Genomic DNA, 24,781 nt, shown 5'->3' with positions numbered 1-24,781 from the left:
GCTCTGTTCTAGAGCCTGTAGTGAGTGATCTTTGAGCAGGAGGTCATCCAGATACCAGAGCACCAGGATCCCTTGGGCCCTTAAAAGACCCAGTACTGGTGCTAGGACCTTTGTGAACACCCGTGGAGCAAGCCTGAAGGGTAGAGCCACAAACTGAAAATTACATTCCTCTACTGCAAATTGCAGGAACCTCTGATGAGGCTGAAAGATAGGTACGTGTAAATACACGTCCTTTATATCGATGGAGGCTAGTAAGTCTCCCATCTAGAGTGAGGCTACTACTGAGCGGACAGACTCCATCCGAAAGGACTGGATCAGTAGATACTGGTTCCGTGATCTTAGGTCCAAAATGGGCCTTGTGTCCCAGTTTGGTTTTTGAACCATAAATAGGCTTGAGTAAAACCCCGAGCCCCTTTCGGGTACAGGAACCTTTACAATCACTCCTTGACGCACTAGATGATGTAGTGCCTGAAGCAATAAGTCTCTTTTGGAGGATCTAAGGGAACTCTAGATCTTAAAAACCTTTGAGGGGGAACCCCCCGCAACTCCAGCTTGTAACCGTGGGATATAGTTGAGGTGACCCACTCGTCTTGAACTATTGTTCTCCAGATGTCCGTGCAGCAGCTCTCCCCCTACCTGATGGAGTGGAGGCGTCCCCTCAAAAAGAGGGCTTGGTGCTGGGTTTAGAAGAATTTTGTACCCAGGGCTTTTTCTGGCCTTGGACTTGCGGCTTGCCCCTGGTCCTAGCGCCCTGTTGGTGGCGGAACTGCCTTGGCGCTGAGAAATTTGAGGAAGCAGTCCCTGCGGTTTTAAAGGAGGTATGCCTGGTGCTTTTCTTCACAGGAAGTAGAGAACTCTTCCCTCAGGAAATCATTTGGACGTATTTGTCCAAATGATCACCAAATAAACATTCCCTATGAAAGGGGAAATCTTCCAATAACTTTTTACAAGGAAGCTCGGCTGACCAGTTCTTAAGACAGAAAAGTCTGCGCATATGTACAGACAAGAGAGCCTGAAAAAGAAACCAAGAGAAACCTGCTGTATTGAATCCTTTAACAGCAACACACAACGCTCGAGGAATATCTGTCTTATTTTCAGCCAGATCAGCCTGTCAGGCCGTCTGATCTGATCCTTTACGGACTGGCAGATAGCAATTGCTGCAACAGCTGAATCTCTGAACTGGCCAAAGAAAAGGAAGCTTGTAATAATGACTCCAATTTCTTGTCAACAGGGTCTTTCAAGCCCTGTGCGTTATCTAACGGACAAGTTAAGTTCTTGTTTAAGGAAGAGACTGCTGCATCTACGGCTGGCATGCTCCACTTGTTAGCAAACTTTTCATCCATGGGATATAAAAGGGAAAACCTCTTAGGAGGAACAAAAATCCCGTCAGGATGTTCCCAATCAGCATACACCGCCTGTTCCAAAGGAGGGTGTAAGGGGAAAGCCTGTGCGGCCTGAAGAGGCCTCAGGGATCCCAAAGAGGACCAGGGGGCTCAGTAACCTATGCAAGAGGCAACTTAAAGGCAAAATGAACCATTTCAGTAAGAGCCAGGATAAAAAGCCTCTGCGACTGAGAGGCACACATACACTGGATATCTTCTTGCTTGAAAGCAGACTCATCCACCAGGCCCACCACAGAATCCTGAGCTTTAGCTCTTCCCTATCCTCAACCCATTCCTGCTCCAGACTAGGAGGCTCCGGGAAGAGGGCTCTGTCACGCTTCTTGCCACCCTGTGGGATGGAGGCAATCATGCCAGCAATCCTGTGCTCTAACCCGGCTAGGGTGGAGGACAGTTCATCATTGGTGATAAAGGGTGAAGCAGCAGCAGCGCTGACTGTAGGCACAAAACCAGATAGACGCAGCGGCTCAGATTGCCCGGAAGCCTCTGGCCCTTAGGGTTACTAGGGTTACGACTAGGTTCATCAGGAACTACTGACATAGGTGTGCCCTTCCCTGTAGTGTTAGTCCTGCTCCTCTTTTTTGAAGACATTTACTAGCCACAAAAAGAGAGTACATGGCTGTAGTATTAAAACACCTCAGAAGGGAGACCCTTTAATAGGGCTCACCAAGTCCCTATGCAACAATCTTGCTAAGCACCTTTAGCCTGCCAAGCAACACCCATCAGGTCAGGTTCCTGTCACTTGAGATCCTTCAAGGACTGGGTACTCTTTTCATGTTTAGGGTCCACTCCCTTGGACCTGTACAGCACCCTGCAGGAATGCCCTAGCGCTGTGGAGTCCAGGATTCCGGAGGCCGCATTACAGGCAAAACCTTGCAGGATTCTTCTTTGCAAGGTTCGGGTACCATTTATCTAAGCATATAAATCCTGTGTCAAATTGATCCGATCGGTCAATACCTTGATTCATTTAAGAACCGTTTGTGGGACTAGAGACCTGGACCGCAGAGAGCTCAAACAACCGTGCCATCCATCTTGTAGACACTGGTAAAAAACTGAAGTACTTCCTGTATGGGAGGGGTTATATAGGGGATCACTTCCTGTCTAAAGACCTTTGGTCTAATGTAACGAGCCCCTTGCTCGCTCGGTTCCACTCTCCCGACACTCCTCTGCAGCTATAGAATCAGCTTGCAGATCGCGACATCTTATTGACAGGAATACAGTCTTATTTATACAATAAAAGAGGAGGTGCAGACCTCCTGCTCATATTACTCTAACAATACAGCTGTAACTTAATTAACCTAATTAACATGAGCTAATGAACTAATCCCTTTAGACAGCCTAGATGACTCAGACATGACCTTTAGGCCAGACTTGCCATCTTGTAGTTCAGAAAATCCAATCAACATTATCACAATAGCAGAGTTAATTAAACACAAATAACAATGGGGATCTAATGACTCTTAGATCCCATACTAGAGACTTATTTACAATACACATTTTAGCAGACAACAGACAGGTAGCTGGAATTGATGACATTAGCATTTAACAGTAGGAGTCCCAACGGTATGAATTAGTCACTATTCCAATATGGCAAATCCAGGGTCCCCAGAGTCTGTGTGTCCTGGGGGACCAGGACCCAAATCCACAGTAATACCGCCTCAAGGGTCCCCAGGCATACAGCTCACAAAGAGCACCGTTCCCCCAAAGGCATTTAATGCTGTATACAGCTTATCCAGCCACTTTGCCCAGACTGTCATACTTACTAAGGCAGCCCCTGTTTCCAGTATACAAGCGTAGGAGAAAAGGGTTTCTTCCAATGTAAAGCAATGGCTTTTCTCGCATAAAATAATGTAATGTTAGCTCTCGCTCTGGCACTGAAGGGAGAGTAGCCTCCACCAGACCCAGCAAACATATAGACATTGAGAGCTGTAAAGAAGCGGAAGTAACAGAATTCAACAAATCCACCCAAAATATAACTATATATGGGCAGGTCCAGAAGATGTATGTGAAATCCCCCTAATCTGCACCACACTGCCAAATCTCAGATGAGCATTTATCTTTTGAAGTCTGTGTGGCGTGATATATGCTCTATGTACCAATTTAAATTGAATCATGCGGTCTCTCAAGGATAAAAAAGATCGCAGAGGAAAATCCCACACACTCTTCCAATTCTTCTATGTCCAAATCCGGTATGTCTCGCATCCACCTAGTTCTAAGACCCTCCAATGACAGGAGGGAAATTAAGGTAATATGAGAATATAATCTAGAGGTGGACCTCTCCAAACATTCAGACCTAAGTACTGATTCTAGGGTGGATTGTATAATTATTAAACTATCTTGTGAAAACTGGGCATGGAAGGTATGGGAAAGCTGAAAATATCTAAATAAAGGAGAACTAGGCAGATTAAAAGTTGAAGTAAGTGTAGAAAAAGTAGACCGTTTCCAATCAGTGATCACCTGAGAGAGTAATTTGATATTATACTTAGTCCATGCAATAGGCTCAGGTAATTTATAAAACTGAGAAAGGGTAGGATTAAGCCATAAAGGAGCATTTGGTGAGATTGCATCCTTAACATAAAGCTCACATCTAAGGCCAACCTCCCAAACTCGAATAGTGTTGAGCATTGAAGCAGTCAACTGGTAGGGTGCCCTGCGGCTCCTGAATACAGGTACCTTAAGAGCTTCTATAGAACCCACCACCACTGCTACCAGCCGAGTAGAGAAGTTACATAAATCTAGACTTAGCCACCATGCGACCGTGACCAACTGAGTGGCTAAAAAATATTTATTTAAATCTGGAAAAGCTAAACCACCTTGTCACAAGGGCGCATCAGGTTGGTCAGTTTATACCTGGGGTTCTTTGATCCCCATAGAAATGATAAGAAAAGTTTATTTAGTTTTGTAAAAAAGGAGACGGGGAGCTACTGAGGAGAATGTCTAAAATAGTACATACATTTTTGTAAAAATTTCCATTTTTCGAAGGTTAATACGTCCCATTAAGGATAATGGTAGAGACTTCAACATTTTCAACTTTAACCCAATAGCTCCTAGAATCAGGGTCAAATTCAAAGAGATAAATTTAGAAGCTTGGCGAGAGATTACAACTCCTAAGTACTTGAAATTCTCTAGCCACTTCAATGGAATATCATTCGCAGCCATACTTCGAGCCTCGGTATCAATTGAGAACAATAAGGACTTAGTCCAATTTACCTTCAGCCCAGTAACCATTGAAAAAGAGTCCAATATCTGTAAAGCCCCTTGGAGAGAAGATCCAGCGTCATTCAGAAATAATAAAGATCATCTGCATACAAAACTACCCTCTCCTCTAACCAACCAATCCACAGCCCCCTAATATTAGGGGAAATGTGGAGGGCCTCCGCCACAGGCTCCATTGCAATAGCGAAGAGGGTCGGAGACAGAGGGCAGCCCCCTCTTATACCTAGCAGCCGTCTGAATCAACCCCAACCCCTACCCCTGATCGTGGCCTTGTGAGCAGCCCAGGTGCACAATGGAGAGGTATATGCTTGGCCATTCAGGGAGAAGTAGTCCTTCAGAGCAATTTCAATATCAAGGTAAGTAGCCGGATTGCTAAGGTGTGATTTATTCAGGCGTTAGGCACAGGAGGTCATAGAGCTTCGCAAAAAAGAGAGGAGGGCCATTACCAGGGAATGATCAGACCAAGGGGGTCTCTAAGACCTTAGAAGACATGCAGAGAGGTAATGACATGGCAGATGTAAAGACATGGTCTATCTGCGAATATGTCAGGTGGACATGGGAGCCTTGCTTATATTTTCACAGAGCTGGACATACTCTTAGGATGGCAGCCACCATTATTACTTCATGATTTATGGGCTAACTTTTATTGATAGGCTGAGCTTGTTTGCTTGCTACACCTTTTAAAGTATTTGTACGGAGACTTTTATTTATCAGGTGGGCATACATCCTCTGTGCGCCAGAACTTTTTGATTATCTGAATATCGTTATAGGGTCATATGTTTCAGCTGAATTCTCCATAAGCATGACCACAGCTATGCCAGAGCTAAGTGAGAGAACATCATTTTTCTGAGCTATGCCACTATAAGGTTAGGCCTCATGTACACTGCAGCTGATAAACAGGCGTTTAGGAGCAGTTGGGTGTTTTTTTTCAGCAGCCCCTGAACTTTCCTCTATGTTATTGTATCTGTACATGTGCATTCAGTTGTTTATAGGAGTTTAGAGCAGTGTTTCTCAACTCCAGTCCTCAAGGGACCCCAACAGGTCATGTTTTCAGGCTTTCCATTATTTTGCACAGGTGATTTGATCAGGTGAAATGGACTTTAAGGCTTGTTAGGCCTCGGGACTTTTTTGGTGTGTTGAATTTGCAATGTTTAGAAACATATCAATACAGAAGTGATGTTTTATTAAAACCAAAGATTTTATTTAAACAACTTTTTAAAAGAGGGGGAATATAATATCAAATAGAGATACAAAAGTTTAATAAAATATAATAACACATCATGATAAGAATACCACTTTTCTCAACATGTTTCGCTCATTTGAGCTTCTTCAGGAGATTTAACATGTGGCATCATAGTTGTACTAGAGATTGCATAGAGAAAGAAACAGAAATAAAAAAAGAGATCAATTGATTGTTAATTGCATCATTCGTTTAAGTATACATTTTTGCATCATTCGTTTAAGTGTACATTTTTGCACTTAAACAGAAGGGGACTTTGTATATATGAATAAATATAAACAATATTTTGATATTATCAAAACATAGTATAAAAACAAAGGGTCTATATTTCAAATACATACAAAGTGTTGGACTGCTATACTGCAAAAAGGAATATTACCTAAAAAAATGTATTATACTCAGTGCTAGTCATCTTAGGTGCTTAGGATTCTACTCCATGGACAGTCTGCCCCAGTGAATCAATGCCTCATGTAGAAGTTTGTAGAGATAGTACAAAGGCGGTCAAAGTTGGAGAAAGTCCTTACTGGCAAGAGAAGGACCAATAGGGATAAAGTTGATGACAAAAATACATGCACATATAGACATGCATGTAGTGTATTAGGTTGTATTTTTGGATAATAATATCTCAAATAAATAAGAGAAAAATTATTTTGAAAAATACCTCAACGGCGTTAATTGGTAGAATCAATCTAATTCGATAGTCCCATCCACAGTGTGAATTGGACAAAAGACACTTTAAAAGGCGGATGTATAGGAGTGGAGATAGTGTAATGGGTCACAGATATCGAGGGAGACCTGGGGAAGGAGGGGGGCGGCACCCACCCAGTTTCAACCAGACCCTAAAATGAAATGGTGAAGAAAAGAAAAAAAGGAGATTGAATGTGTCGTTTAAAATAAAGAAGGTATCGTATAAGGGGTCAAAATGGCTGCTTTTTCATAGCGCAGCTTAGATCTACCTCAGTGAAGTAATGAGTAGGGGTTGGGAGAAGTCCACCAGGGAAGGAGAGCTCCTTCCATCTAGTCCTGGATGTGTCCAGCAGAGGAGTGATGGGGAAACAGGGAGGGATTCCCCGTATTTGTACTAAACTCCGGCGCGGCGGTGTCTGTCATCACCGCTGTGCCGCGGATGTAAAAAAAGTGTTACTGCGCATGCGCCCGCACATACACGCATGGCGTCAGGGCTGCGCCTGTGACGTGCAGTCACTCATCGCCATGTTGAAAAATCCTTTGCCCTGAGATGCAGGCATGAGAGCAAAAAGGCATAGGAGAGAATGATACCGGGTCGAAAACATATTGATCACGGGATCAGACCTCTGGGTTAGGGAAGGGGAATGGAAAAAGTAAAAATGGGGGGGGCGAAAGTGTGATGGCGAGAGATGGAGAAAGGCGCATGTCAACACATAGAGGGCACTGACGACGGAGGTCATTGATTAGGGACCATATATCGGGAGTGCCCAGGGCGTCCGTGCAAACTAAAAAAAAAAAAAGGAGGCTTGAAATTGGGGAAAGACATGGCATGGAGAGAAAATTGAATAATTGTAAAGATGGAAATTATGCATGAGATTAAATAATCAAAGATAGATTATATACATATATACATTTATTAAGTATCTATTTTTTGTGTAGCTAGGCCATACAATTTGGCACTACATGAATTTAGAAATACACAAAGGATATCAGATAAGATTTGAAAAAAAAAAACCTAAAGAAATGGTTTTAAACGGAAAGCGTCATTGAGATCGGGATATTGAAGAGCACATAAATTTGAGATCCACTTTGCTTCCCGTTGTAGTAAGATCTGGTCATAATCCCCTCCTCTTACATCAGGGGGAACAGGTTCCAGGGCTGTAAAGTGCATCATAGTGTCCTCAAATTGATGGAAGAGGCCCATATGCCGACTGATGGGTGTCTCCATCTTCTTTTTAGAGACCAAGGAGACATGGTCTCTAATACAGTGAAAAAATGGACGCTTTGTCTTTCCCACATAGAAAGCATTACAGCCACAGGTCAGGTAGACAATCTCAACTGATTGACAGGTGACTGAAAATTTGGGAAAATAGGTACAACCATTTGGGAGAGCAACACTCCGTGTTGCATGAATATATCTGCAGAAACCACATTTATGACAGGGTCTGGTACCGCTATTTTCATTGGTGATAATGGGGGGTGAAGCATAGTGGCTATGCACAATTTTGTATTTAATAGATCGTGATCGTCTATAAGTTATTTCGGGATAGTTCTTTAAATGTTTGGAAACACGTGGGTCCCCCATAAGGAGGTACCAGTGTCTTTGCATCAGATCACGTATTTGTGTTGTCCAGAATATGTGGTGATTAGTCGTAATCCTGAAGTTGATTCAGGAGTTGGGAGGTCATGGATGAGGTCAGATCTATTCTGTTTTTTGGCCCTAGCATAGGCCTTTTTAAGGCACTTATTGCTATAGCCACGAAGTTTTAAACGGTTTTGTAAAACCCTGGCTTCCTGCTCAAAATGATTATTTTCACTACAGTTCCTCCTAAGACGGAGATATTGTCCATAAGGTGTGTTGGTGATCAGGGACGGAGGGTGTGAGCTGGTAGCATGGAGGAGTGAGTTACCCGCTGAGGGTTTGCGATAGAGCGTGGTACCTATGGTTCTGTCTTCATTGACGAAAATTTGTATGTCTAGGAAGGTCAGCCTATCTTGGTTGGCTTCCATGGTGAAGGTGAGATTGTATTGATTTGATTTCAAACTCTCAAAGAGAGATAAATCATCACGGGATCCTGTCCATACAAAGAAAATATCATCAATGTATCGTCTCCAAATTGGTATCAATTCAAAAAAATTCTGCAAATCATCGACAAAAGAAAAGTCACGCTCCCACCCCCACAGATACAGGTTTGCACGCCATGCGTGTATGTGTGGGTGCATGCGCAGTAACACTTTTTTTACGTCCGCGGCACGGTGGTGATGAGACACCGCTGCGCCGGAGTTTAGTACAAATACGGGGAATCCCTCCCTGTTTCCCAGTCACTCCTCTGCTGGACACATCCAGGACTGGACGGAAGGAGCTCTCCTTCCCCGGCGGACTTCTCCCAACCCCTACTCATTAATTCGCTGAGGTAGGTCTAAGCTGCGCTATGAAAAAGCAGCCATTTGACCCCTTATACGATACCTTCTTTTCCTTTTAAACAATTGACACATTCAATCTCCTTTTTTTTTTTCTTCACCATTTCATTTTAGGGTCTGGCTGAAACTGGGTGGGTGCCACCCCCCTCCTTCCCCAGGTCTCCCTCAATATCTGTCACCCATTACGCTATCTCCACTCCTATACATCCGCCTTTTAAAGTGTCTTTTGTCCAATTAACATTGTGGATGGGACTATCGAATTAGATTGATTCTACCAATTAATGCCATTGAGGTATTTTTCAAAATAATTTTTCTATTTATTTGGGATATTATCCAAAAATACAACATAATACACTACATGCATGTCTATATGTGCATATATTTTTGTCATCAACTTTATCCCTATTGGTCCTTCTCTTGCCAGTAATGACTTTCTCCATCTTTGACCGCCTTTGTACTATCTCTGCAAACTTCTACATGAGACATTTATTCACTGGGGCAGACTGTCCATGGAGTAGAATCCTAAGCACCTAGGATGACTAGCATTGAGTATAATACATTTCTTTAGGTAAGATTCCTTTTTCCAATATAGCAGTCCAACACTTTGTATGTATTTGAAATATAGACCCTTTGTTTTTATACTATGTTTTGATAATATCAAATATTGTTTATATTTATTCATATATACAAGTCCCCCTTCTGTTTAAATGCAAAAATGTACACTTAAACGAATGATGTAAAAATGTGTACCTAAATGAATGATGCAATTAACAATCAATCGATCTCTTTTTTTGTTTCTGTTTCTTTCTCTATGCAATCTCTAGTACAACTATGATTCCACATGTTTAATCTCCTGAAGAAGCTCAAATGAGCGAAACATGTTGAGAAAAGTGGTATTCTTATCATGATGTGTTATTATATTTTCTTAAACTTCTGTATCTCTATTTGATATTATATTCCCCCTCTTTAAAAAGTTGTTTAAATAAAATCTTTGGTTTTAATAAAACATCACTTCTGTATTGATATGTTCTAAACATTGCAAATTCAACACACCAAAAAAGTCCTGAGGTCTAACAAGCCTTAAAGTCCATTTCTCCTGATCAAATCATCTGTGCAAAATAATGGAAAGCCTGAAAACATGACCTGTTGGGGTCCCTTGAGGACTGGAGTTGAGAAACACTGCTCTAAACTCCTATAAACAACTGAATGCACATGTACAGATACGATAACATAGGGAAAGTTCAGGGGCTGCTGAAAAAAACACCCAACTGCTCCTAAACGCCTGTTTATCAGCTGCAGTGTACATGAGGCCTAACCTTGTAGTGGCACAGCTCAGAAAAATGATGTTCCCTCACTTAGCTCTGGCATAGCTGTGGTCATGCTTATGGAGAATTCAGCAGAAACATATGACCCTATAACGATATTCAGATAATCAAAAAGTTCTGGCGCACAGAGGGTGTATGCCCACCTGATAAATAAAAGTCTCTGTACAGATACTTTAAAAGGTGAAGCAAGCAAACACCAAAAAAGTCCCGAGGCCTAACAAGCCTTAAAGTCCATTTCTCTTTTTCAATATTTACCTGGGATGTGGTGTTTTTTAGTTTGGTCCTCTCTGTTTCATTTTTTACAGGTGATTTGATCAGTTTCACTGCCTTAGTAATTACCACAGTTGTTTCATCTGAGAAAAATCGTGAAAACATGACCTGTTGGGGCACTTTGAGGACGGGAGTTGAAAAAATAGGATTTTTACATCATACTTACCTGTAAAATCCTTTTCTTTGAGTACATCATGGGATACAGAGTCAGGCTAATATTCATTATTTGCTGGGTTATACTCCATCATTAAGTGAATGGAGCAAAAAATACTCCACCGCTCAGGTAGCTCTAGGCTGATAGACCGATGAAAGGATTCAGATCCTCCAAGGGGAAAGAGCCTCAGGTGCTGGCTAATGCTCAGACGAGTAGAAATGGATGAAGTAATCTGGATGGCCGCACACAAGACACTGTGACAGGAACGTACAGGAATCAACTGACGCGTTTCACACTTACGACAAGTGCTTACTCATAGCTTGTCGTAAGTGTGAAACGCGTCAGGTGATTCCTGTATGTTCCTGTCACAGTGTCTTGTGTATTCCATGATCCAGTTTTATCAATAAAGGCACTTGTTATCTTGTCCGGTGTGCAGCCATCCAGATTACTTCGTCCATTTCTATTAAGTGAATGGACACTGGTAGACCAAAGGTCTTCAGACAGGAAGTGATCCCCTATATAACCCCTCCCACACAGGAAGTACTTTAGTTTTATAGCAAGCACTAAACCCTCAAAAAAGAGGGGAGGGATCTCTGTGTCCCATTTTGTACTCAAAGAAAAGGATTTTACAGGTAAGTATGACGTAAAAATCCTATTTTCTTTTTCATACATCATGGGACACAGAGTCAGGCTAATATTCATTACCTGCTGGGATGTCCCAGAGAAATAGCCTTGAGGAGAGGGAGACACCCTGCCAAACAATAGCCATCAGAATTTATACGGCAGCCCGCAGTACACTATGGCCGAAAACCAAATCCTCGGCTGCTCAAACATCCATTTGATAAAATTTTGTGAACGTATGCACTGAAGACCAGGTAGCAGCCTTACAAATCTGAGCCACAGATACATGATGGCGAAAAGCCCAGGAGGTTCCTCTGGTAGAATGAGGGAGGAACTTTATGTTTCAGACCGTAGGCCTGAATGATCAATTGACGGACTCAATTGGCAATGGAAGCTTTGGAAGCTACCTGCCCCTTCTTGGGTCCTTTTGGTAAAACAAAAATAAGAATCTGATCCTCAGATCTCCGCAGATCTAGACAGATAAACCTTGACTGCCCGGACAACGTCCAAAGAATGCAGTCGTCTCTCTTCCGCTGAACGGGGCTGAGAGAAAAAAGAAGGCAAAAAAATGTTCTGATTTAAATGAAAGGCCGACACTACCTTTGGCAAAAAGGATGGAACAGGTCATAATACGACTCTGTCATGGTGAAGGATCAAGTACGATTCCCTATAGGAAAGGGCCGCCAACTCTGACATCCTTCTAGCCGAGGTGATAGCCATCAGGAAGGCTAGCTTATGTGACAGCAAGTCTAATGGATTTTTCTTGATAGGTTCAAATGGTTGTTTCTGTAACACAGACAGCACCAAGTTCAAGTCCCAAGGACACATAGGTGACCTAATGGGGGGAAGCAAGCGAGTTGCCCCTTGCATAAAGGTTCAGATCAGTGAGTGGGAGGCTAAATGCCTTCGGAAGAATACTGATAGGGCTGAAACCTGACCTCTGATTGTACTCAAAGCCAATTTGATTTCCACAGCTGACTGTAGAAAAGAGAGAATTCTCCCAATCACATATTTCCGAGGATGCCATTTTCTGGCTTCACACCAAGCAATATATGTCTTCCAGACCTTATGATAAATCTTTCCCTTTCGCAGGTTCTGATCCTGCAACCACCAGTTTAGGCATAAGCATGCCTGAGGAGATAAGCTCATTGGATAATCCAGGGCTTTTCTTCCTCTGTTCCAAGCCAACAAGATGTCTTGTTGTAAAGGCCTGGAATGGAACTGGGCATAGGCCAATGCCTCGAAAGAGGATACCATCCTCCCTAGAAGACTCATACAGAGCCGAATGGAGGGTTGTCTGGTGCCCCTTATCTGACGCACCCAATCCTTCAGGGCACAGATCCTTACGGGTGGCAAGAATACCTTTGCTTGTTAAGAATCAGACCTAAATATCTTAGACTTTGAGCTGGTCTCAAGACTGACTTTTCGGTATTTATGATCCAGCCTAAGCTTTTCAAATACCTCACTGTGTATATTATGCTCTGTTCTAGAGCCTGTACCGAGTGATCTCTGAGCAGGCAGTCGTCCAAATACCCGAGGATCACCAGGATCCCTTGGGCCCTTAAATGACCCAGTACTGGTGCTAGGACCTTTGTGAACACCCAGGGAGCTGTAGCAAGCCCGAAGGGTAAAGCCACAAACTGAAAATGACGTTCCTCTAGTTTAAAACTTATGAACCTCTGATGAGACTGAAAGATAGGTATGTGTAAGTACGCATCCTTTATATGCATGGAGGCTAAAAAGTCTCCCCTCTGAAGTGAGGTTACTACTGAGCGGACAGACTCCATCCGAAAGGACTGTATCAATAGATACCTGTTCAGGGACCTTAATGGGCCCTGTGTCCCTGTTTGGTTTCTGAACCGTAAACTGGTTTGAGTAAAACCCTGTGCCCCTTTCGAATACAGAAGCCTCTACGATCACTCCTTGATGCACTAGATCAGTGGTCATCAACCCTGTCCTCAGGGCCCACTAACAGGCCAGGTTTTATGTATTACCTTGGGGAGATGCAGACTAGAATACTGCAATCATTGAGCAGCAAATGATATCACCTGTGATGTATTTCAGTTATCTTGGGCCCTGAGGACGGGGTTGATGGCCACTGCACTAGATGATGTAGTGCCTGAAGCAATAAGTTTCTTTTTGGAGGATCCGAGGGAACGCTGGATCTTAGAAACCTCTGAGGGGGAACCCCCGTAACTCCAGTTTGTAACTGTGAGATATAATTGAGGTGACCCACTCGTCCTGAATTGTTGTTTTCCAAATGTCCACAATTTGCAGCAGCCTTCCCCTCACCAAAAGGAGGGCTTGGTGCTGGGTTTAGAAGAATTTTCTGGCCCTGGCCTTGCAGCATGCCCCTGGCCCTAGCACCCTGTTGGCGGCAGAACCACCCTGACTCTGAGACATTTGAGGAAGCAGTCCCTGGGTTTTTAAACAAGGGACGTTTGGTGCTTTTCTTCACAGGAAGTTGAGAACTCTTCCCTCCGTAAATCTTTTGGATATATTTGTCCAAGTGATAACTGAATAAACGTTCCACATGAAACTGGAAACCTGCCAATAACTTTTTACAAGGAAGCTCGGCTGACCAGTTCTTAAGCCATAAAAGCCTGCGCATATGTACAAAGAGCCAGACGAGAAACCTGCTGTATTGAATCCTTTAAAGCATCAACAGCAAAACACAGCGCTCAAGGAATATCTGTCTTATTTTCAGGCAGATCATCCTCCTGGTTAGGCCTATCCGGTCTTTTGACCTGGTACTTTACAGACTGGCAAATACCAATTGCTGCAACAGCTGGCTGAATAGCTGAACTGGCTAAAGAAAAGGAAGCCTTTAATAATAACTCCAATTTCTTATCAACAGGGTCTTTCAAGCCCTGTGCGTTATCTACCGGACAAGTTAAGTTCTTGTTTAAGGAAGAGACTGCTGCATCTACGGCTGGCATGCGCCATTTTTAAACAAAATTTTCATCCATAGGATAAAAAAGGGAAAACCTTTTAGGAGGCAAAAAACTCCTGTCAGGATGTTCCTAATCAGCCTACACTGCCTGTTCCAACAGGGGGTATAGCGGGAAAGTCTGTGTGACCTGAAAAGGTCTCAGAGATCCCAAAGAGGACCAGGGGGGCTCAGTCACCTCTGCAAGAGGCAACTTAAAGGCAGAACGAACCATTTCGGTCAGAGTCAGTGACTGCTCAAAAGCCACTGCGACTGAGAGGCAGACATCGACTGGATATCTTCTTGTCCAGATTGCTCGGAAGCAGACTCATCTGCCGGGCACTCCACGAATCATGAGTTTTCAGTTCTTCCCCATCCTCAACCCATTCCTGCTCCAGACTAGGAGACTCCAGGGAGGGGGATCTGTCACGCTTCCTGCCACCCTGCGGGGTGGAGGCAATCATGCCGTAAATGCCGGTAAAAAACAGCCAGACACAAGCAAAAAAGGTACACTTTGCAAACCCACAGATAGCCCACAACTCCCCCGTATGGTCACCGCACACAGGTGTCCAGCCTTTAGCTAGTTTGACTGATTGTTACAATCACTGGGACACCCCACAATAATAAAATAAAGGGTTTCACTTACCCATCCAGGCACGGGGCCACTTCACCCTTCATAGCGGGTTCCTGCCACTTTGACCTTCAAGGACTGGGTACCCTTTCATGTTTAGGGTCCACTCCCTTGGACCTGTACAGCACCCTGCAGGAAATGCCTTAGCACTGTAGTGTCCAGGATTTCCACTCGGCAGGGTCCAGAGCCCAAAAGCCACGTTACAGACAAAACCTTGCAGAATCTTGAGTCTTCTTTGCGAGGCTCGGGTACCATTTATCTAAGCATACTGTAAAAGCCTGTGTCAAATGGATCCGATCGGTCAATCCCTTGATTCATTTTTGAGAGCTCAAACAAACCGTGCTATCCACCTTGCAGACACTGGTAAAAAAAACTAAAGTACTTATTGTATGGGAGGGGTTATATAGGGGATCATTTCCTGTCTGAAGACCTTTGGTCTACCAGTGTCCATTCACCTAATGAGGGAGTATAACCCAGCAGGTAATGAATATTAGCCTGACTCTTTCCCATGATGTATGAAAAAGAAACAATGGTTTAGAGGCAGTTGAGTGTACCAGCATTTTTTTGAAAGCAGATAAATCTTGTTCAGGATGGTAGTTTACTGGCATTTCAAATGCCAAATGCTTGTAACTGCGTGTAAACTCATGTAAAAGCTGTAAAAAAAGTGTATGCGTTTATAAGCGTTTTTAAAGAGCAACATGTAAGATATGGGAAAAACACAATTTTAACCACATGCTGTTGCCCGCAGGGGGGGGGGCAGAGAGAGACAGACAGAGAGACAAAAGAGACAGACAGACAGAGAGAGACAGAGAGAGAGAGGGCATACAGAGGTAGAGAGATAGAGAAAAAGAGAGGGAGACAGACAGCCAGAGAGAGAGAGCGAGAGACAAAGAGAGAGAGAGGGAGACAGAGAGAATCCATAGTTAAAGCACACGGCTCTCTTTTCTCTTACAGAATGGCTGAAATAGTTAATAGTAGTACTTGTTTTTCATGCATTGTGGGCATTTGGAAGGGACTCCTGAGGTCATCTTTAAAAAACGTTTCTAACCTCAAATGCTCATAACTGCTGCTAAACTTGCATAAACTCAGTATGTAACAGCTGTAAAATGGATGTTGTTCACAATTACACCCCAAAATAGATTCTCCTACTCCTCCTGAGTAAAGCGATACCACATGTGGGAGACTTTTCCACAGCCTGGCCACATACAGAGGCCCAACATGCAGGGAGCACCATCAGGTGTTCTAGGGGCATACATTTCAAATATAATTTGACTACCTATTACACTTTTGTGAGGCACTCTAGTGGCATGGATGTGGCATGGATAAGAACTGATGTGGCATGGATGAGGATTAATGGGGATGGATGAGCCGCGGATGGGGATGGCCAAGTATGAATGGGATAACTGAGCATGAATGAGTATGGCTGAGTACGGCCGGGTACGGCTGGGTACAGCTGAGTATGGATGGGATGGCTGAGTATGGCTGGGTATGGCTGAATATGGCTGAGTATTGCTGGGTATGGCTGAGTATGACTGGGTATGGCTGAGTATGGATGGTAGTGGATGGGAAGGCTGAGCATGGATGGATGGATGAGTATTGCTGATTAGGGATGGATGGCTGAGCATGGATGAGTATTACTGATTAGGGGTGGATGGCTGAGCATGGATGGATGAGTATTGCTGATTATGGATGGATGAGTATTGCTGATTAGGGATGGATGGTGACTATGGATGAGTATTGCTGAGTATAGATGGATGGATGGATGAGTATTGCTGAGCATGGATGGATGAGCATTGATGAGTATTGCTGATTAGGGATGGATGGCTGAGCATGAATGAGTATTGCTGATTAGGGATGGATGGATGAGCATGGATGAGTATTTCTGATTAGGGATGGATGACTGAGCATGGATGGATGGATGAGGCTGCAATGGGCACAGATCAGTGCTGTGGGCACTACAGATCCAGCCCACAGCGCTGCTGCAACCAATCTCTCCCCTCTCCGCTCACACTGTACTGATCGGTACAGAGAGGGGAGAGAGAAACCAGACATGACGCCGGTTTGTTTACAAGTGATCGCTCCGTCATTTGACAGAGCGATCACATGGTAAACAGCCACATGATACATTGTGGGCATTTGGGAGGGTCTCCTGAGGTTATCTTTAAAAAACGTATCTAACCTCAAATGCTCATAATTGCTGTTAAACTCGCATAAACTCAGTATGTAAAATCTGGAAAATGGACGTTTTTCACAATTACACCCCAAAATAGATTCTCCTACTCCTCCTGAGTACAGCGATACCACATGTGGGAGATTTTTCCACAGCCTGGCCACATACAGAGGCCCAACATGCAGGGAGCACCATAAGGTGTTCTAGGGGCATACATTTCAAATCTAATTTGACTGCCTATTACACTTTTGTGAGGCACTCTAGTGGCATGGATGAGAACTGAAGTGGCATGGATGAGCTTGAATGGGGATGGATGAGCCGCGGATGGGGATGGCCGAGTATGAATGGGATGACTGAGCATGAATGAGTATGGCTGAGTACGGCCAGGTACGGCTGGGTACAGCTGAGTATGGCTGGGTACAGCTGAGTATGGATGGGATGGCTGGGTACAGCTGAGTATGGATGGGATGGCTGGGTACGGCTGAGTATGGCTGGGCTGGGTATGGCTGGGTATGGCTGAGTATGGCTGAGCATGACTGGGTATGGCTGAGTATGACTGGGTATGGTTGAGTATGGATGGGATGGCTGATTAGGGATGGATGAGTATTGCTGATTAGGGATGGATGGCTGAGCATGGATGGATGAGTATTGCTGAGTATGGATGGATGGACGAGTATTGCTGGCTATGGTTGAATATTGCTGAGTATGGATGGATGGATGAGCACGGATGAGTATTGCTGATTAGGGATGAATGGCTGAGCATGAATGAGTATTGTTGATTAGGGATGGATGGCTGAGCATGGATGAGTATTGCTGATTAGGGATGGATGGCTGAGCATGGATGGATGGATGAGGCTGCAATGGGCACAGATCAGTGCTGTGGGCACTACAAATCCAGCCCACAGTGCTGCTGCAACCAATCTCTCCCCTCTCTGCTCACACTGTACTGATTGGTACAGAGAGGGGAGAGAGGAATCGGACATGACGCCGGTATGTTTACAAGTGATCGCTCCATCATTTGACAAAGGGCTCATGTGCTAAACGGCCGCTGTCAGTGGTCATTTACCGTGATCCATGATGCACTGGGTCCGGTCACAGATATTCCCGGGTGAGCGCCCCGGGGGGGGGGGGCGCGGGAGTGCGATTCTGGGAGGACGTCAATGTACGCCCTCCCAGAGTTACTGAGCCGTGCTGTAGGCGTCATTCAGGTATGGTGCGGTTGTTAAGTGGTTAAACACGATTTTCACCTAATAAGTTTGATGTCATTATATTGATTTATTTTTGTGTTTTCACAATATTTAGTTACATTTTTTAGCTCTCATAGATTGCTTAAGCGGCTGCTCATTTGTAATTTACATGTTTTTTGATATGTATATCCTATATGATTTTTAATGAACGAGCTTACACTTCAATATCCTCATTTTACTGTATACACAAAAAAGTGAAAATACTCACATCTGAAGGCAATTCTGACATTTCTTCAATACATCTTAGCAATATTTGATCACAATCCTTTTCTGCGGCAATACCAGACTCATTAACACACTTAACAAATTGCAAGATTTCTGAGTAATTCTGTCGATATACAAGCTGCTTACACACTTTGCTGTACACCAAGGAGGCATCCAGCTGAAAGTCCTAGATTGTCAAAAAATAAAATTAAAATTACTGGAGGAATCAATGTCACCATTATCAACGCTGCTTTTGAAAACCAATACATTATGTTTACAAAACAATATAACATTTTAGAATGTATATCTTTTTTAGGCAACTGCACAACTTTGCATATTAATGATGGCCCACATGTGTGCTTTTTTTAAATAAAAGTTTTAGGGATGTAGATGATGTAGCGATGTAGATAATTGGGTGCTGCAGACTGTGATGTAAGGGGGAATGCAGCAGACTGTCATGCAAGGGGGAACGCAGTAGACGGTGAAGTAAGGGGGACCGTAGCAGACTCTGATGTAAGGGGAAACGCAGCAGACTCTGATGTAAGGGGGAACGCAGCAGACTCTGATGCAAGGGGGCTCTGGTGACCAGAGCCCCCTTACATCAGAGTTCCCCTTTATACCAGAGTGTCCAGTGTTCCGCCTTCAATCACAATCTGCAGTGTTCCTCCATCAATCACAGTCTGCAGAGTTCCCCCTTACATGACAGTCTGCTGCGTTCTCCCTTACATGACAGTCTGCTGCGTTCCATCTTACATGACAGTCTGCTGCGTTCCATCTTACATGACAGTCTGCTGCGTTCCATCTTACATGACAGTCTGCTGCGTTCCATCTTACATGACAGTCTGCTGCGTTCCATCTTACATGACAGTCTGCTGCATTCCCCCTTACATGACAGTCTGCTACTTTCCCCCTTCTATGATTGTCTGATGCGTTCCCCCTTACATCACAGTCTACTGCATTCCCCCTTACATCACAGTCTGCTGCATTCCCCCTTACATCACAGTCTGCAGAGTTCCTCCTTACATCACAGCCTGCAGAGTTCCCCCTTACATCACAGTGTGCAGAGTTTCCCCTTGCACTTCAATGTACAGTACTCTGATGCAAGGGAGGCCCTGGGAACTCTAAAGTAAAGGGGAACTCTAATACAGAGCTGGACAAATCCCAGGCACCAGGATTGCCACGGCAGCCAGAAATCGCATCCTAACACCTGGGCCTCCACCAGCTCACAATGTTTTTCGCTCTCCCATTCCTGACCAAGTGTCCTTGGCCAGCCCCTGTCTCATGCTCCATAGAGCACAGCTCAATCCAGTGTCCCAGGACCCTGGGGTCTTCTCCATGCCTCCCCGTGTACAGAGTACAGGTGGAACCCTCCAGGGCACACTTCCCCAAACAGCCCTCTGAGAGCCAGCTCCCCAGAGGACACCACAGGCTCATCTCCCATTACACAGTGTTCTCCCCAGAACCCATGTAGTGGAGGATGTGGCCTCCCGCACTGATCACCGTATCCATACTACTCCTGCTGAAGGGTGGTCGGCCACAGCACTGCACACCTAAGCTACCCCCATACACCCACCTAGGGATAGGGACACCCATTACCAGATGATGGTGGCTGGGATCCAGTACCCGCACTCCATCAACCTAACCAGGCACTCATCCCATAGCCCCCAACACCTCACCTACCTGTTCATAGGGGCCCCCATTACCCCCAACACCCCACCTAGCTGTTCGTAGGGGCCCCTATCTCCTCCGTACCCCAACCCCATACCCCCTGTACAACACCACATCCCACTCCTTGTCCCACTGCCCCCTTCCCTTGACACACCCCCCCTCCTGTCCTGCTGCCCCCTCCCATGACACTTCTCCTTCCTATCCAGCGCTCCCCCTCTTGTGACACTTCACTCTACTGTCCCGCTGCCCCCCCAACTAACTTTTATAGCTGGCTCCTAGATGCAAAGTAAATTTGTCAAGCTTGTTCTAATATAAAGGGGAATTCTGTGGACTCTGATCTAAGGGGAACTGTTCAGACTCCAATGAAAGGAGGGAATGCTGGAGAGACTCTGATTTAAGGGGGAACTCTGATGTAAGGGGGGCACTATGGTGTAAAGGGAAACACTGAGGACTCTGATGTAAGAAGAGACTGTTAGAACCCTGATGTAAGGGGGGGATTTCGATATAAGGGTGGGCTCTGATGTAAACAGAGGGCTCATCCTGACTGCTGCTCTCTATATGTAGTTTTGTATGGTACTTATCCTGACCCCTGCCCTCTGTACATTATGTTGTAATTTACACAGACCCGAGCAAGGTGTTTACTCTTCCAACAGTTGCTGGTTTTAATGAAGTTCTTCCTTAAGATAGGATCAGTCAGAAAAAATGATATTATTTTTGTGTGCATAAAAGTAATGCAATGTGATGGAAACGTTTAATTTTTAAACAATGATCCTTGGTCCTGAGGTTTGTTTGTATCTGTAAGGCTGTCAGTTGTGGTACAGTAATTAGGTATAATGTGGATGGGGAATCCTTCCCTCTGTGGTATTACATTCTGACAGCAAGAAGACTTCCCGCCATCAGAATACACTGATTAGTCTGCAGCGTTGGTCAAGGGAGGAAAATCTGACACTGTGGCAGATCGACTCCTGTGTAAGCACAGTGCCCATACATGGATAGAAATTTTTCCGGTACCCGCTAAACCAGGTGAATTTCAATCCATTTATGACCGGCTTTAGAATACAGTAACACAGCCAGGAGGATTTCTTCATTCACCTTGCTTTTGTGACTCGGGAAATACGTTTCTTTTTTTAAAAATTAATCAGCTCACTGGCTTTATCGAAAAAAAACAAAAAAACAATCCATATATGGCCAGTCTTACACTTGCGCTCTATGCATGTTTTTTCTGATTATGTTTCATCATCTTTTGCAAGTCTTTCCAGTTTAAAACAATCAGCTTTTAAGCACAGTAAAATAGGATAACACAACAAACACTTGCAGCCAGTCAGTTTTGACATTACCAAATATTCCTAGCAAAAAAGTGGGTTAGAGGCATTGAGGAATGAAAGGTTTTCTGCACTGAACTGGGTTAACATGTGGGCATATCAAAGAAAACCAGAGAAATTTCCAAGCTCAACTTACCGACCAGCCTGTGACCTGTCTAACAGTATGCGTTAAAAACAGCGTTTTTTTCTGCACACATTTGCAAATACATGCGTATGCAGTGACACCTTTGCTGCCATGGTGCTATATGCTAGATGTTCAGTATGCACCTGTGCCTTTAAGGAGGGGTGGGCACTCTGCGGCTCACCTGCCATCTATCTATCCATCAAATTGTATGTGCTTCTACTGTGGAAAAGTGAAAGTCTGCAAATGTGTGCAGACTAAACCCCTATTTTTAATGCATACTATGAAACAGGTCAATTTGGTTGGTCGCAGGCTGGTCAGTAAGTTAAGCTTGGAAATTTCTCTGTTTTTTTTTTTTTTAATATGCGTTGCCCTTCCAGTGCTTCTTGCTGCATAGGCCAGTTATAGGTGGGAGCAGTGGCCACTTGTTTGTATTGTTAACATGTGGGCATACCTAAATGGCATGCATAAAATCTCTACATCTAGTTGATATTTGTGAAAACTGGGAGAATATAGTTTACACATTTTAAATAGAAACCAGACCAGTTGAAAGCTTTGCAAATTTGAGAAACTGAAGCCTGATGCTCTAAAGCCCATGAAGCACTAACAGATCTGATAGTATGCAACAGGGAAGGGAGGAACCCTATTACTTAGATCATGCAACAGGGAAGGGAGGAACCCTATTACTTAGAGCATAGGGTTCAAATAATGACTTGCTTAATTCACCTAGCAATGGTGGAGCGAGAGCCAGGGAGCCCTGTGGGAATCCTTGGGGAGTGCAAAGAGGGGATCAAATTGCCTAAAGGAGGCTGTGGCTGAGAGCTTGATTTCTCAAAGCTGTCATGTCAAGCCAGTAGAGAGAAACCTCCTTGTGATGTTTTGGGGCAGGACATAAGAAATAAGCACATGTCCTGGTTGAAGAGAAAAGAGGAAACAACCATGAAGAGAAAATAGGATTTTGGCCTCAAGACAACCTTTTTGTGTGAAGCTCTAAAAAGGCTCTTTACGGCATAAGGCTGCTAACTGAGAAGTCCTCAGTGCAGAGGTGATTAGCAATAAGGAAGGCTCAGATAAGGGAATATTCAAAATAGGTTCAAAATGTGACCTTTGAAGAACCAAAAGAACCAAGGAAAGGTCCTAAGGAGTAATTAGGGAATAAACAGGAAGAGATGTGTGTGTGATAGTCTGTTCAAAAGCTCTGATTAAGGAATCAGAGGCCAACAGTCTGAAAAAGAGCAGCCAAAGCTGAGATTTTCCCCTTGATGGTACACAAGGCCAGATGCTGATTAAGACCAGACTGTAGGGAGGACAGAATGTGTCCCACAGGATACTTCTAAGGATGGAACCTCTTAGTCTTGCACCATGCAAAATAGGCTATCCGGATGCGATGATAGACTTTCCAAGAAGTCTATTTCCTAGCCCTTATGAGGGTAGGAATGACAAAATCTGTCTGACTCTGTCTCACACTGGATGACCTGAATGGCATCAACGACTTTAAACTCAAATTCACTATGTCATGTGACACCCAGAAAATCACATTTATTGACGTCACCATTTTCAAAAACCCACATGGTCAGTTGTCCAGCACATTATACTAGAAAGAAACAGCCGAAAACACCATCTTACATGCTACTAGTTTCCACCCGGCACCACTCATTAAGTCCATTCCCTACACACAGTATCTCCGTACCCATAGAAATTGCTCCGACGAGAACATGTTCCTCATCGAAGCTAAAAAATTACAAGCAAGATTGCTTCAACGGGGATACTCCCCCACAAGCCTTAAGAAAGCTTTTAGAAGGGCTAAAGAGAAAACCAGACATGATCTACTGTTTGACAACTCTGAGAAAGTGTCTAATACCACTCAACAACAGACACAAACCAGGATTATTACCACCTTCAGTAAGCAACACAAAGCCCTCAGAAAAATCCTACAAAAACACTGGCATATCCTTCTTATCGATCTTTTATTGTACCAAATTATACCGAAGGACCTTGTAATTACATTTAAACGCACTAGATCCCTAAGGGACAAACTAGTGACCAGCGAATACACTGGTGAATTTAGAGGGGACCCTTGTAAACGCTTGGGCACTTTCACATGCGGGGGATGCTCCAGGTGTCAATTCATGAATATTGACAAAAATGTCATATTGCCAAATGGACTGAGATACAGACCTTCCCACTTTGCAAACTGCTGCACTTTTGGGGTAGTCTACCTGTTGACATGCCCATGCCGCTGTTTCTATGTAGGCAAAACAAAGCTGGAACTACATATACGGATGAGCAGGCATATAAACAGTATACGCACCTGCAACCCTGATCTACCTTTGGGCAGACATGCCCGAGATGTACACCGGGGTAATTTCCCGAAAATGTAATTCTTGGTACTTGACTGGGTACACCCCAATAACAGAGGGGGAGACTGGGACAAAATTTTGCTGCAAAAAGAGACCAGATGGATAGTGGCTCTACAGGCCACCTTACCACCGGGCCTGAATGACTGCATCAGTTATCGACCTTTTCTAGAGGGGTTTACATCGGGCACATGGGAAGGTTTAGGATGAATTCGTTGTTGAAGTATATATATACTATGCCCCTCTCCCCTTGCTTCCCCCCCCCTTTTTTCTCACCCCTCCTTTTGCTATACTTCCCTGTTTGGTTATGGTACATCTAGCACCTCCTGGTGTATTCATTCACTACCGTCTTTTTTTTTTTTTCACACATTTCATAACTACGTAGGTTAAATTATTTTTGTTTGGAGCTGGGATGCTTCACTCTACCCAAAATAATTTCTCATTATGGATACACTGTATAATATTAATGCACCCTGCAATCTATACCTGTAAACCTCATTTCGGATATCACTGCTGACTTACTGTACACTGTCTGTACATTGTTCGGGTACACAGAGCCAGCGGGGCAAAGATCAACTTTTTCAAGACTTTATAGTTTTGGTTTTACTAGGTGTACATCTGAATGGGTGCATTTGCACCGGGAGTGATTCCATTAAATTAGTGATGGCACAGGTTGTTCTACTGCTCTGTTTCCACTAGATCGCGCCAGACCACCGGGCAAACTTCTCTGTTCTATTTTTTGGTTTTTTTGCACACTATTTTTCTTTGCTCTTTTCTGGGTGCTTATGTTCACTCACC

General features: G+C 44.0%; 1 protein-coding gene across 1 annotated transcript in view; it reads right to left on the bottom strand.

Moving 5' to 3' along the window:
• The window catches only part of ZFYVE26 (zinc finger FYVE-type containing 26), a gene marked incomplete in the record, with an annotated part of 1,901,467 nt that overhangs the window by 145,949 nt on the left and 1,730,737 nt on the right, over positions 1 to 24,781 (bottom strand). Inside the window, 1 exon segment of the mRNA XM_073610828.1 lies at positions 18,520 to 18,702. Coding sequence (XP_073466929.1) covers positions 18,520 to 18,702 — 183 coding nt within the window.

This window comes from Aquarana catesbeiana, linkage group LG13 (genome assembly GCF_042186555.1).
Source record: "Aquarana catesbeiana isolate 2022-GZ linkage group LG13, ASM4218655v1, whole genome shotgun sequence".
In the NCBI taxonomy this organism is placed as follows: Eukaryota; Metazoa; Chordata; class Amphibia; order Anura; family Ranidae; genus Aquarana; species Aquarana catesbeiana.
This window is presented reverse-complemented; position numbering and strand designations above follow the sequence as displayed.